General features: G+C 39.9%; 1 protein-coding gene across 2 annotated transcripts in view; it reads left to right on the top strand.

The window, feature by feature from the left end:
• The window catches only part of CAP2 (cyclase associated actin cytoskeleton regulatory protein 2), a 137,383-nt gene that overhangs the window by 97,783 nt on the left and 23,614 nt on the right, over positions 1-15,986 (top strand). For both annotated transcript variants that reach the window (XM_060110385.1, XM_060110384.1), the window contains 3 exons: positions 1,206-1,349; positions 1,928-2,013; positions 9,589-9,694. In XM_060110385.1, coding sequence (XP_059966368.1) covers positions 1,206-1,349; positions 1,928-2,013; positions 9,589-9,694 — 336 coding nt within the window. The remainder of the gene's footprint in view (positions 1-1,205; positions 1,350-1,927; positions 2,014-9,588; positions 9,695-15,986) is intronic.

Raw genomic sequence — 15,986 nt, forward strand, 5'->3', positions numbered from 1 at the left:
ATTTTAAAAGACTATGTAAAATACTGCCAAAACCTCTTCAACTGCTTTTACAAAGCTGAAGTACAAACTGTTGCTATTTCTTTGGAGAAAAAAAAAAAATCAGATAACTTGTATCTGCTCTTCCAAACCAAAGAAAGTCAAGAATGCTATGGGGAGATGCTACAAGCACCAATCTCTGTGATACTTCATAACTCAGCTCACATAATTTTAGAAGTGTTTTTATGTGACTAGAAAAGTCAGTTGTTGAATCAATTAATCAGAAGTGAGAGGGGTGGGACTTCCCTGGTGGCACAGTGGTTAAGAATCTGCCTGCCAATGCAGGGGACATGGGTTCGAGCCCTGGTCTGGGAAGATCCCACGTGCCACGAAGCAACTAAGACCATGTGCCAGAACTACTGAGCCTGTGCTACTGAGCCCCTGTGCCACAGCTACTGAAGCCCATACACCTAGAGCCCATGCTCTGCAACAAGAAAAGTCACCACAATGAGAAGCCCATGCACCGCAACAAAGAGTAGCCCCCGCTCACCGCACCTAGAGAAAGCCCGCGCACAGCAACTAAGACCCAATGCAGCCAAAAATAAATAAATAAATAAATAAATATTTAAAAAATAAAAAAGAAGTGAGAGGGGTGAGTAGCCATCAGCCAAGTTGTCTGAGGACAATGCTGAAAACCAAACCAGACTAAGGTTACTATAAATATTATAAGCTGTTACATTTTCGTACAGAGAGCCTCAGTGAAAGATTTCCACTTTTTCACATGGATTAGTAATTAAGGTAAAAACCCAGGACCCTTCCTCACGTCATTTTCCCACAGGAATAGGAAGATATCCTTTTACTAACTTCTACCTTTCCCGATTTTAGACACGTGTTATTCTAGGCTGTGATCTGTGCATTCCATTAGAAAATATAACTTGATCTACACTCAGTTTCACTGTGTTCCATGCAGCGGTCTCCAAAACGGGGACTGTATCGTACTGCTGCATTTTTTCCATGTCTCAGGAGACAGCATTAATAATGTAAGAAATCTGCACAATTTTCATACTTCAGAAAATGAAAATACAGTATGACCATAAGAAAAAAGTCTGCTGGATTCTGAAAGCCCCTGACAAATGACAAGTGCTGAGTAGCTCTGCTTAGGCCAGCGTGGGTGGAGGTGCTGTGCTTCCATTCTGTCCTCAGTAACAGTGCTCAATGTTTGCTTCCAGAACGATGTGGCTGCACTTCTGAAACCAATATCGGAAAAGATTCAGGAGATCCAAACTTTCAGAGAGAGAAACCGGGGGAGTAAAATGTTTAATCATCTCTCGGCCGTCAGCGAAAGCATCCCTGCCCTTGGGTGGATAGCTGTGGTGAGTCTGGCTGGAATGTTGCCCCTGCACCTTGTCAGGTTTGTGGAGTGTTTGGGAGAACTCATGGCTGCCTTCAGGCTCCTTCATCCTCCGCCTGTTACATGAAAGGAAGATTCCTTTCAGGCTGAATACATCAGCCCTTTCTTTTTTTTTTTTTTTTTTTTTTTTGCGGTATGCGGGCCTCTCACTGTTGTGGCCTCCCCCGTTGCGGAGCACAGGCTCCGGACGCGCAGGCTCCGGACGCGCAGGCTCAGCGGCCATGGCCCACGGGCCCAGCCACTCCGCGGCACATGGGATCCTCCCAGACCGGGGCACGAACCCGCATCCCCTGCATCGGCAGGCGGACTCTCAACCACTTGCGCCACCAGGGAGGCCCTACATCAGCCCTTTCTTACCCTTTTGAAGTTCAGGGCTTTGTATTCTGACATGTGGAAAGTGCTTCACTGATTTTACAGAGCAAGATTTGCCTCCAACTTTCAAGTCAACATCTGCATTGCTTCTCTTCTTCTTTAAGGCATTTTCTTTCTTATCCTGTTTTTTTTTCTTTCTATGCTTTGGTGATGGTCCTGTTCTCTCAGTCCCCCAAACCCGGTCCTTATGTCAAGGAGATGAATGATGCAGCCACCTTTTACACTAACAGGGTCTTAAAGGACTACAAACACAGGTACGTACCTTCTTTTATTGACCAAATTTTCAATTGATTGTTTGTTAGACATTTGTCCCCAAGCTTAATGTAGTTCATTACTGATTCCTTTCAAAGTCTAGTTTACTACAAACATTAAGGAAAAATCCCATCTTCCCAGGTAGAGCAAAGTGGAAAGTGAAATCAATGATCCAGATAATATGTGTGTTTTAGAAAGTCTGCCTCAGTTCTCTGGTAATGAATAAACTCTCCCCATGTGAATGCATGTCACTCTGTTATGTATCCCCACAATAATGAGAGAGATCCGTGATGGTTTGTGATGGACCAGCCCTAAATAGACAGACCTTTTACACTGATCAAAATAGAATTGGTGAGAGTTCCCTGGTGGCACAGTGGTTAGGAGTCCACCTGCCAGTACAGGGGACATGGGTTTGATCCCTGGTCTGGGAAGATCCCACATGCCACGGATCAACTAAGCCCATGCATCACAACTACTGAAGCCCACGTGCCCTAGAGCCTGTGCTCTGCAGCAAGAGAAGCCACTGTAATGAGAAGCCCATGTACAGCAAAGAAGAGTAGCCCCTGCTCTCTGCAACTAGAGAAAGCCCATGCGCAGCAACGAAGACCCAAGGCAGCCAAAAATAAATAAAATTTAAAAAAAAAAAGAATTGGTGGGTGAGGAGAGAAAGTAAACGGGGCTTAGGAAATGAAGTATAAATGAGGAACAGAGATGAGATGAGACAATAAACCAGGCCAATGAGAGGGAAACCAGAGATTGCATTAAGATGAAATACAGTTGGGTGGACAGAGAGACGTCTGTAAGAACAGCCGCCATTCAAAGTGCTGCTGAAAGTACAGATGAGACTGAACCAACAGGTTTTGCCTGGAGAGCCAGCTTAAAAGGACATTGCATTCTCCAGCACAAATAATAGATCCTAGAGAGCCGCAAACTGGGGCCAGAATTGGAAATGGGACTAAATGGGGAGAGGCCAGAGCTGAATAGACAGGAAGATATCTCTGAACTGCTGAAGGGGTGTCATGAGATCCCTCACCTCTGATGATGTCATGGCCTGCCTTGTCAATAGCTGGCAAGATGTGATGTGGCTGATGCTTCATCATGCAGGAAAGGAATGAGGTGAAAATAAGAGCAACAAAGTTCCACCCCCTGGGCACTGAGCTCAGAGTGAATCCCCCTCTGAGCCCTTAGGTGACGGGAATAGAAATGATCATCAGTCAGCAAATGCAGGGGTTCCTGCATTTCACTCACAGACCCAGACTGTCCAGATGAAAGGAAACTTGAGGACCTGAATAGTCTGGATAATTGCTTCAATTCACTTCTTTCTATTACTAACATAGATCTAAAAATATGAGCCAGAAGAACAGGTTTTAAGTAGGAAAAGAAGAAAACAACATTATAAGACAAATTTTGTATGGAATATAGAAAAATTGCACAGAATGTGTAAATAAATACCTCCTGTAGTCCCAGGTCATTGACCAATATTACATATTCAAAACTTGCATAACTATTTCTTCTATAGGTTGTTTTTGGTTTTAATAAACATTGAGTAGATACAGGAGAATATTTATAAATATATGTAAGATATAAAAATTACAATACAAAAAATACCCATACATCCAACAATCATTTTAAGAAATATGTACCAATACTTTCTTTTTTTTACTAAAAAATAACAGTCACACTCAGCAACCCACTCCTAGGTGTATTTCCAAAAGAAATGAAAACATGTCCACACAAAAGCTTGTACATGAATGTTCATAGCAGCATTATTTATAGTAGCCAAAATGTGCTACTGATGGATAGACAAATGAAGTGTATTTGTCCATCGACTGATGAATAGACAAATAAACTGTATATCCATACAATGGAATATTATTCAGCCATTTTTAAAAAAATGAAATATACAAGTAGCAGTATGGATGAGCCTTGAAAACATTGTGCTGAGTGAAAGAAGTCAGACACAAAAAAACACATATTGTATGATTCCATTTATATGAAATTCCAGAATAGGCAAATCCATAGAGACAGAAAATAGGTTAGCAGTTGTCTAGGGCTGGGGAAGTTGGGTGGAAATGTGAAGTAACTGCTAATGGGTGTAGGATTTCTTTTGGGGGTGATGAAAATGTTCTAAAACCACTGTGTTAATGACTGCACAATTTGAACTAAACTATTGAATTGTACACCTTAAATGGATGAATTGCCTGGGATGTGAATTATATTGCAATAGAGCAATTATACTAAACAAAATAAGACAAAAACCAGCTGCAGTGTTCCCCTCCCCTCATAGAGTTTAGTCATTCTATGTTAGCAAAACAGGTCTTAGAGCTTTTAGGAAGCGCAGCTTTCAAGACAGACTTCTGTCCACCTCTTTTCCTCCTGAGGTCTCTCCCACCCTAAGGAAACTTTGGTTAAATTACTGCTACTCAGTAACAGACTCCCTGCACCCAGAGAACCGTGTTTGAGGCAACTGTGCCCAATGATATAACTCCAAATGTTGCCACTTTGTGTTGGAGACTATAGAACTGTGCAGTATGAATGAGAAGAGGCAAAATGGGCATAGAGGGAACCTACCTCAACATAGTAAAGGCCATATATGACAAACCCACAGCAAACATCATACTAAATGGTGAAAAACTGAAAGCATTTCCACTAAGATCAGGAACAAGACAAGGATGTCCACTCTTGCCACTCTTATTCAGCATAGTTTTGAAAGTCTTAGCCACAGCAGTCAGGGAAGAAAAAGAAATAAAAGGAATACAAATTGGAAAAGAAGAAGTAAAACTGTCACTGTTTGCAGATGACATGATACTATACATAGAGAATCCTAAAGATGCCACCAGAAAACTACTAGGACTAATCAATGAATTTGGTAAGGTTGCAGGATACAAAATTAATGCACAGAAATCCCTGGCATTCCTATACACTAACAACGAAAAATCAGAAAGAGAAATTAAAGAAACAATCCCATTTGCCATTGCAACAAAAAGAATAAAATACCTAGGAATAAACCTACCTAAGGAGAAGAAAGACTTGTACTCAGAAAACTATAAAACACTGATGAAAGAAATCAAAGATGAAAAAAACAGATGGAGAAATATACCATGTTCTTGGATTTGAAGAATCAGTATTGTGAAAATGACTATACTACCCAAAGCAATCTACAGATTCAATGCAATCCCTATCAAACTACCAATGACATTCTTCACAGAATTAGAACAAAAAATTTTACAATTTGTATGGAAACACAAAAGACACAAAATAGCCAAAGCAATCTTGAGAAAGAAAAATGGAGCTGGATGAATCAGGCTCCCTGACTTCAAATTATACTGCAAAGCTACAGTAATCAAGACAGTCTGGTACTGGCACAAAAACAGAAATGTAGAACAATGGTACAGGATAGAAAGCCCAGAGATAAACCCACGCACCTATGGTCACCTAATTTATGACAAAGGAGGCAAGAACATACAGTGGGGAAAAGACAGCCCCTTCAATAAGTGGTGCTGGGAAAACTGAACAGCTACATGTAAAAGAATGAAATTAGAACACTCCCTAACACCATACACAAAAATAAACTCAAAATGGATTAAAGACCTAAATGTAAGACCAGAGACACTATAAAACTCTTAGGAGAAAACATAGGAAAAACACTCTTTGACATAAACCACAGGAAGATCTTTTTTGACCCACCTCCTAGAGTAATGAAAATGAAAACAAAAATAAACAAATGGGACCTAATGAAACATAAAAGCTTTTCACAGCAAAGGAAACCATAAACAAGACAAAAAGACAACCCTCAGAATGGGAGAAAATATTTGTAAATGAAACAACAGACAAAGGATTAATCTCCAAAAATACAACCAGCTCATGGAGTTCAATGTCAAAAAAACAAACAATTTGGTGGCGCCTCCCTGGTGGCGCAGTGGTTGGGAGTCCACCTGCCGATGCAGGGGATACGGGTTCATGCCCTGGTCTGGGAGGATCCCATATGCCGCGGAGCGGCTGGGCCCGTGAGCCGTGGCCGCTGAGCCTGCGCATCCGGAGCCTGTGCTCCGCAACGGGAGAGGCCACAACAGTGAGAGACCCGCATACCGCAAAAAACAAACAAACAAACAAACAAACAATTCAATTTAAAAATGGGCAGAAGACCTAAATAGACATTTCACCAAAGAAGACATACAGATGGCCAAGAGGCACATGAAAAGATGCTCAACATCACTAATTATTAGAGAAATTCAAATCAAACCTACAATGAGGTATCACTTCACACCAGTCAGAATGGCCATTATCAAAAAATCTAGAAGGAATAAATGCTAGAAAGGGTGTGGTGAAAAGAGAACCCTCCTGTACTGTTGGTGGGAATGTGAATTGATAACAACCACTATGGAGAACAGTATAGAGGTTCCTTAAAAAACTAAAACTAGAACTACCATATGACCCAGCGATCCCACTACTGGGTATATACCCTGAGAAAACCATAATTCAAAAAGAGACATGTACAACAGTGTTCATTGCAGTACTATTTACAATAGCCAGGACATGGAACCAACCTAAATGTCCATGGACAGATGCATGGATAAAGAAGATGTGGCACATATATACAATGGAATATTACTCAGCCATAAAAAGAAATGAAATGGAATTATTTGTAGTGAGATGGATGGACCCAGAGTCTGTCATACAGAGTGAAGTAAGTCAGAAAGAGAAAAACAAACAACTGTATGCTGGCATGTATATATGGAATCAAAAATAAAAACATAAAAAACGATACTGATGAACCTAGTGGCAGGGCAGGAATAAAAACATAGTCATAGAGAATGGACTTGAGGACACGGCGGGGGAGGGGGAAGCTGGGGTGAAGTGAGAGTAGCATTGACATATATACACTACCAAATGTAAAATAGTTAGCTAGTGGGAAGCAGAAGCATAGCACAGGGAGATCAGCTCGGTGCTTTGCCATGACCTAGAGAGTTGGGTTAGGGAGGGTGGGAGGGAGACGCAAGAGGGAGGGGATATGGGGATATATGTATGCACATGGCTGATTCACTTTGTTGTACAACAGAAACTAACACAGAATTGTGAAGCAATTATACTCCAATAAAGATCTATTAAAAAATTTTAAAAAGAAAAAAAAAGAAATGAAAGACAATCTGCTCTGCTCACATAAAAATAGCAGTTCAGGAAAGAACAAGCTTAAGTTGCAAAAATATGTCAGCATGAACAGCCCATGACGACTTCAACATCATAAAAGACCTCTTTACCTAGTCTTTTCTTGGAATATACAGAGGTGCCTATTCAAGATACCTAAGTCTCTGCCTTTTTGCATATCACCCTTGGAGGCCATTTTTGTTTTTATCTCAGTTCATCAGCTCCTGTCCTCCTCCCAGTCCCTACTTGAGTGTATCTTGGGCCCATGGGTGTGAGTGATTCTCCCCAGGTGGTAGTATAGCCAAGAGGGTTAGGAGTTCCACTTTTTTGTACATATACAAAGAGAGATAGTATTTGCTCCTCAATGTCGGCTATTAAGTAGAAAATGTACTTCTGACAGCATCAAGGACAATTCACTCAAACTTAATGGACCACCTGAAGAGTGTGTAATATGCTGGGGAAATGCAGCCACGGGTGTGGATTTATTCAGCTCACTTCCACAAGTAGCCAGACCAGTCCCAAGTCACTGGTGAGCTTCCAGGACCGATAACCCAAAGCAAGCACAGTACTCCACAACCACTCACTCAACACCCATTTATGGGCGCACCCAAGCTGGCTGTGTCTTCCTTCTGTGTGAACTCAGTGAGGGCTGTGGGGTGTTGCAGACTCATGGATGAGGCATCGCCAGTGAGGCAGACTTATTGCTGCCTACCTGACAGACAGGCACGTGGGTGGAGGAGGTGAAAGGCAGGCTTCCTTGTGGTTTACACAGAAGGGCTGTGGCCAGTGGACTCTGCATCTGTGCACCCTTTTCAACTGGCTCGACTGGTTGCTTGGCTCTTTTTCAATAAATGAATAGAGCAGGTTAATTATTTTGACTTTCTAGAGGTAAGACCTCTCTGAGTCATAATCATTGAGAGTCACACGTCCTTCCCATAGCTTCTTACAAGGGAAGTGGAACTGAGGCTGGGTTTGCAGCTCTGGAGGTATAGTTGAGTCCTTCTCAATTTGTTGTCTCTTAGAAACTGACTTCAGGTTAAAAGGCACCATATTGTTATGCCTTATTACAAGTTTTGCTAGAACTTTCTTCAAGTTAAAATCATACTGTAATAGTTAAAAATGAATTCGCCTATGCAGGTTTGGACTTCATCCTTTGTTAAACTTTTTAATAAAAGTGTACTGAACGTGCAGCCTGCTTTTTCTAGAATGCCTACAGACATGTGTGTTGTATGTACATACATATGCCTATGTATGTATTAAATGACCATATATATAAATATATGGGTTTGGGTTTTGATTGTAAGAGTGAAAAAGTGACAATGAAATATTTCATAGATTTGATCATTATAGTCAGTAAATCTAAAGATGTAGAACAAAATCACACTCATGTTTTTCCTCCTTGAGGGGCAGATAATTATGACTTCAGTTCCCCATTTCCCTTTTCTTAAATGGCATGACTTAATACAGTGGGATTCTAAACATGCTCGTGGTACTTAGAGCTTTTCAAGGAAAACAAAATATGTCCAGAGACAAGTCATTACTGACAAGAGCTTGAATAATAGAGATTTCCTTCCATGATTGTCTTCAGATTAATGGCCCAGGTTTGTGATTAAATTTTTGTTAACTGATATTTCATCATTTTCTCATTTACCACTACTTTATTCAAAGTAGGAAAAAAATGGGTGAGTGGAAATAATCCAAAGGAAGTGCAACTATTTTTGCCTACCTATAAATTTAATATTTCTAACAGTTCTCCCAATCCTGTATATTAATCCAGCTTTAAAAGTTGGATTAACATTTTACCACTTCTTGGTTCAGTAAAATTGGAATAAAAATACCAGTCATGCCCTGCCTGACTTGCATTTGTCCTTATGAGTATCAAATTGAAGTAATTTAAATGACTGTCCCTTTAGAAGTATTGAGTGTTACCCATTTGTAGGAAGTCATTTTTCTTACTATAGCAACTTCCCTTGTCAGCCCAAAATTCTCCAATTTGGTTACACTTTCAACCAAATAATTCCACAAATTATTAGAAAACAAACCAAAGACGTTTTCTTTTCTGTACCATTCTCCTGCCTGAAAGTGCATTGTTTTTCATTTTGCATCAGAAGCAGTACAGAGAGAAATGGTCTCCCCTCCATGTTCATCTCCCCGTGAGAGATGACACGAGGATGAACTGACTGAGTTTGGTGGATGCTCTCTCTGTGGGCCTCTCTGCTCTGCACTGGAGCTCAGGGCACTCAGCTCCTCTCAGGGGAGACCAGGACCACCATCCTTTCAAGGTTCTTTTCAGAATCAGTCCACACTGACTGGTCTAGAAAGACAGTTGTTCCAGAGTCATCTGGAGCCTTAGTTACTGGATTGCCATGTGCTCCCCAATGTTTTTAAATAGATCCTAAATCCACTCTCTTCCACTCTCTTTTATGACAAAGTGATTTACGCCATGTGGATTGGGTAAAGTCGTATTTGAACATATGGAGTGAGCTTCAAGCCTACATCAAGGAACACCACACTACAGGCCTTACTTGGAGCAAAACAGTAAGTACCCAGCCCTCTTCCACCTGAGTAACAAAAGGTCATAAAACTATTCATTCTTGGTAGCCTGGCAATTTTAGAATTTACCTCAAGGAAAGCATAAGATAAAATATACATGCAGAAGCTGCTTATGAAAATGCCATTGTCATAGGAAAGTCTGGAAACTGCCTATATGACACAGAAAAAGAAAATGGTTGAGTTGTCAGAAGAACCCAGTGAAATACTCTGGGGTCATTGCAATATCACATACGGTGGTTACATGGGAAATGATTTACCAGTCAGTGTGATAAAGTAGAATGCAAATGTTATGAGCACTAAGACGGCATATGTATTAAGAAACTGTGTGACTAAAATCAAAGGAAACAAGAAGATTTGAAAATAGTTATAATTTTAAGAAGATAGAATTATGAATAGAATGATTTTTAAATGTTTTAAATTTCCCTTTTGGCATTTTAAAATTTACGAAGTCATATGTTTCAATACTTCAGTAATCCTAGTGCTTTGAATGGTATCCTAGTCCTAGGATAAAATCCCACCTGTGTCTGTTCTGACTTGAATTCCCACATGAGATTCTAATACAACTGTTGCCCTCTTCTTCACCTTGTCTCTCCTGTCTTCCCCGTCTCACTGGCCCAGCACTACCAAACTACTTGTGGAATTCTGAACACATGCAGTGCTTAGACTGAACCAAATCAAAATGTCATTGTTTCAAAATTTGCAAGTCTCATATTGTTTAACCTTTATTGTGATGTCCTGAACATATATCGTGCTGTATGACCTGAGTTCCCTGGGGAACCCTCTTCCCCAAGACTCAGTTCCAACATCATCTCTTTAAGAAACTTCCACTGAGGGCAGTTCTCTGATGGTCCACTGGTTAGGACTTGGTGCTTTCACTGCCGTGGGCTTGGGTTCAATGCCTGGTCAGGGAACTAAGATCCTGCAAGCTACACAGCTTGGCCCAAAAAAGAAAAAAAAAGAAAGAAACTTCCATTGATCTCCGTTGGAGCCCCATCTGGTTTGATGGCTCTCCTCTATGCCTCCTTCGTATCTTCAGTATACCTTAGTCATATCCCTTTACATATAGAATTGTAATTTTTTGTGTGTTTTTGGAGCTCTCCCACTGGATTGGAAACTCATCTCTGTCTCCAGCCCCTCGCGTAGTGCCTGGCATGGAGTAAGTACTCAGTAAATAGTTTGAACTAAATCGTGAATTAAGGTACTCTTAGGATCGTCCCTGCTCTTTAAAATCTCTGCACTTGCTATAAAAAGGCTTCCCGTGGAAACTTCAGTCCATTAGAAATGAATGTTACCTTTCAGTTATCACAGTGGATGGTCTTACTAGAGTAAATGTTGAGAAGATGAAGTGGCATGTTTGTGAACTCAGTTTAAAGGTAGAGCCCTCACTCTCCCCACAGTCATAACCAGCAGCTAACCTTCACGCAGAACGTTGCTTTCAGTAGCATAGGCTTAATACCAAGGCAGAGTTTGTGATTTTTCAAAGCAGTGTAGGACTTCTACACTTGCTCCCCAACGCTTGTGGTACATATGTTAACCCTGACCTCTAAAGACTGATGCTTCTTTTTATTTTCTACTTTGTCTGTTTTCTCCATAAGAAATGCAAGATACAGTAAGTTGATTATTTTTCTTCTGCCCACAACATTATGATTCTGTAAAGAGAGTTCATAAACATTTGAAGGGTTTTAATATGGAAGGGTATGTGTGGAGGTAGGTGGGTCTTTGTGTAGACTAATTGGAATTATTTTTCATACATTTCAAATGAGATGCTGTTTTGTTATAGATCAATTTGTCATAAAGGAGAATTGTCACATGTTTGCCATGGAGATAGGACATCATGAGAAAACAAAACTAAACATCGGGGCTTCCCTGGTGGCACAGTGGTTGAGAGTCCACCTGCCTGCCGATGCAGGGGACACGGGTTCGTGCCCCCGTCCGGGGAAGATCCCACATGCCGCGGAGTGGCTGGGCCCGTGAGCCATGGCTGCTGAGCCTGTGCGTCCGGAGCCGTGCTCCACAACAGGAAAGGCCACAACAGTGAGAGGCCCACGCACCGCAAAAAAAAAAAAAACAAAAAAAACCAAAAAAAACCCCTAAACATCAAGAGTCCTTGGATGTCTTATTATTTCATGGTAGATAAATGAAAAAGGAATGAGAACCCATTTATGGAAAATAATCATGTCAACAGACATTGGCCTATTAAGTCTCCAATAGTGCCCATGGAAAATGAATAGAAAATTACTTTTTAAATGGTTTGAATACCTTTAATGCAATGTACAAAGCTGAGTAATTATGTTTTGAATATAAAAAAGAAGGATTGATTATTACAGATAAATAAATGTAGTTGTTTTCCTTTGCTCTAACACCTGTCTTTTCATCATGTTCGTTAGAAATATATGCTTTGTAACAATGAGTTTGAAACTTCTAAAGGCAACCCATAGTAAGAAATATATTTTACACACACATACACCCTTCTCACAATACTAAAACAAGTTTCACAAAACAATACTTTCTTTCACCACATGGAATGCATTCAGATATTTTCTTTTGTGTTTTACTTAATTTTTTTATAAAATCCTGGCTGAGACCTACTAAATGGATTTCATGATCCACTAGTGGGTCACATCCCACATTTTGAAAAACATGTTGTAAAACATAAATGTATATAAATATAAATATTTATTTATTTATATAAAATATAATCCTCACAGCATACATTAGGAGGTATGGATTGCCATGATAATAATGACATCTATTATTTATTGAGCACATGTTAGGATATGGGCAAATTCTATTTAAAATGGTAATCGTTATACAAAAGAGCATCTACTTCACTTCTTTCATGGAAAAGTAGTATGATAAAGTTTTGGCCAGATATTAAAAGTGAGGAATGATTATGTAAGAAAATGTTGGCTCAGTGATAACATCATATATACAAAATCTTTTGACAAACTTTAAGATACATGCATAGAAATATATTTCCTAATATTTTTATTTTCTTCTAAAGTTTGGGGTTAAAAAAAACTATTACAAAGTATATTATAAAAGTTTTAGTTTTTCATTTTAAATCTAAGTTAGTAAAAACTATATGAAAGATTCCAAAACATAATCCCTAGAATAAATCAAACTGATTTCTTCTCATTTACTATGGCCTGTTGACATACCAGCAAAACAACTCATAAACAATTACAGCCAGTATCACAGTGTTATTGCAAAGAAGATGGAAAAGGCTATTAGAATTATCTGATCAAATAGCTTTAGGGAGGAAAAAATAAATAAAAATCATTTCATTTATTTGCCCACTTATCACAAGTCTGCAAAACGTATGCAGAAAGGTGGGGTGTTGGCATTCATTGTCACTACAATATTCAGAAGTTTTAAGAAATGCATTCCATCTCAATGGACAAAGTCAAAAAGCTTATGGCGACTTAACATCTCAAGTATTTTGAGTAACCGTTGTTTTCTTCTATTTTCAAATTGGATTTTGAGATTTGAGCTCTATGGGGTGTTAGTGACCAACAGCATGCCGCTCTAGACTGAGTTTCCAAGCTCGCATTGCTCTGAGCAATGCTCTTTCCCTTGAGTTAACTGTTGGAACTGAACTTGCTGTTCCCACCTCCTAGCCTTTGTGTTCAGACTGCAGCTGCGCCAGGCAACTGTTGTGCCCTTCAGTTGTTCCACAAAATGTACATTTTTGAGGCCAGCAATTTTTCAGGACAGTGATTGGAGAGAGGGTCCGTGTGTGTGCACAAGTGTGCTGGCGTCGGGGTGGGTTCGTTTTTGGGGAGGAAGCAGCTGTGGAGTAATCTATCTGGAATTTCTTGTTACATTTACTGTGGTAAATGGAATCTTCTCATTCTGTCAGCTTTTTTTTCACATGACCATGGACTGGAAAGACTCTGTACCAGAAATGACTTGCAGTTTTCAGTTAGTTTAATTATTCGGAACCCTTTTCCATATTAATTTACATAGTTTCCTCAGCCCTGGGTTTCAAGTGCACTTTGTTGAATAAATTGATCTCTTGGCAGGAACCCAATAGAGACACTATTATTTATCATCCCTTGCAGTTGGTCGGATTTGTAATATTCGTTGGCAGTTCCTGCAAATCAGATAACTTAAGCTGAAAGACAGAGGCCTGATCTTTACGCTTACAGTGACCGCAATAACTGATCCTTTTTATGAATTGTCCAGATCAGCATTCCAACTTTTATTCTGTTCTCTGTAGATCTGGCCAGGAAAAGGTCATGAAGATAGTTCTATGAATAAGATACAGTGTGGTTGTTTTCTTAACTTTCTGGTGTGAAATTTCTTCACATATTTTTGTCCTTTTATGTGTCTTTCCAAATTAGTTTTGAGAACAGCCAGGGTATAATTATTTGTAGAATAGAATAAAACTACACATGGATGTGTATGAAGTCTTATGTTGTGGTGATGTAATTCTTTCTACTGATAATGTGGACTTTTAAAATCTATACACCAGTTGTCATCCATCCTAACCTCCCCTGAACCTCCAGTAAATGAAATCACTGGGAGTGGTCACAATTATAGACAAGGCGGGGTTTGATTTTTCTCAAAGCAGGACACTATGATCACTCCTTTTCCTCCAGGTAGATATTTCTTTTCAGCCTGTTTCTCAATGTAAAGGCCGAATGTCCATTAACAAAGCAAAAGTTTAACAGTTTGCTGGTGATCAAATTAAAACACAGCCAGAGGGTATCCTGACTCATAAATAATGTAGACTCTGTAGCACATGATTAAATATGTATGTCTCGTAAGTTTTCAAGTCTTCTGGCCTCTCTGGTTTCCTCTTGATTTTTACAAGCAAAAACTGTCCTCAATCTTTTATATCAAAATTTTCATTTAGAACTTGTACCAAATCTGTGCCTTAAGTTTATTAATCAAGGTGAATAGGTGAAACCTCAGCTGGTGTGTTGTTTGTCTAGACCACAAGCTCACTGAATACCTCTATGGGTCTACGGAGAGTGGGTCTCTCCAGTCTACCTGGCCATATCGGTGGTCAGTCTAGTCATCACTCCTGGATTTTTAGCTCCCTTTGGGGGCTTTGGGTAGCCAGTTCCTTTCGTTCTCCTCTGGAAGAGATCCAGACTGCTCAGAGGGAGTTAGGGGTGTCGTTGACTAACAAAGGAGCTCTAAACACACAGATAATGAAGTTAGGTTGGAAACAGCTCTGAGTTCAGCCTGAAGGAGACTACAGAAATTAAACAAACGTTGCTTAGGCGCCCACCTTCTATGCACCAGCTTCTCAGCAAGGTGCTGAGAATACAAAGATGGGTACGTGACACAGTAGACACAATTCCTGTCCACAGAAACTTACATTCTAGCTGAAGAACATAAAAAGGATACAACGTGATAGAATAGGGTGAATAGCATGCTAGAGGTAAGCAAAAGCACGATGCTTACATAGACCAGGAAGACATGGAAGGAATACCCGATCCTGTAGTACAGTGTGGTTCTTGGGCCAGCAGCAATCTGGAAACTTGTTAGAAACGCAGAATCTCAAACATCACCCCAGACCTCCTGAATCAGAACCTGCATTTTAACAAGATTTCCCCAGGTGATTTATATGCATATTAAAATTTGAAAAGCACTGCTCTAGTATAGTCATGCAGGACCAAAGGAGTCCAATTTGTGGGAGACTCAAGGAAGACCATTAGTTTTTACTCATTCATTTGTTTAGTAATTCATTTACTTAATAACCATTTATTGGATACCCACCTTGTACAAAGCACACACCAGACATTGTATTAATGCTACAGTTTCTGCCATCAAGCAGCAGGTTTTAATTACAATGCAAAAAAATAAATAACAATACAAGGCCATGTTGGAAAACAAACCTTGCTAATTAGACTTCTGGGTGGGCAGGAAGGGCAACAAAGGGCTACACTTGATATGAGTCTTGTTTTGTTTTGTTATGGTTTTTGGTTTTGTTTTGTTTTTATTGAAGTGTGGTCGATTTATAATTTTATATTAGTTTCAGGTGTACTGATTTGGGTCTTGAAGGACAGTAGGAGTTCCCTAGGCAGACAGTAAAGGAAAGGGCAGTTCTTAGCAGAGAATTCAGCAGAGAATTGGGCACAAAGGACATGAACTAAGTACTTCGAGAGAAAAGCTGTTAGTTTTGCAGAGCTGAACATGGCAAGAGATGAGGCCAGAAAGGCAAATTGGGGCCATATGGTGGAATCCTTATGTGTTATCCTAAGAAGATGGGTCCATATGTGGTGTGCAGGGTTTTTTCCTTCCCCACAGGCTTTTTTTTTTT

This window comes from Mesoplodon densirostris, chromosome 10 (genome assembly GCF_025265405.1).
Source record: "Mesoplodon densirostris isolate mMesDen1 chromosome 10, mMesDen1 primary haplotype, whole genome shotgun sequence".
Lineage (NCBI taxonomy): Eukaryota > Metazoa > Chordata > Mammalia > Artiodactyla > Ziphiidae > Mesoplodon > Mesoplodon densirostris.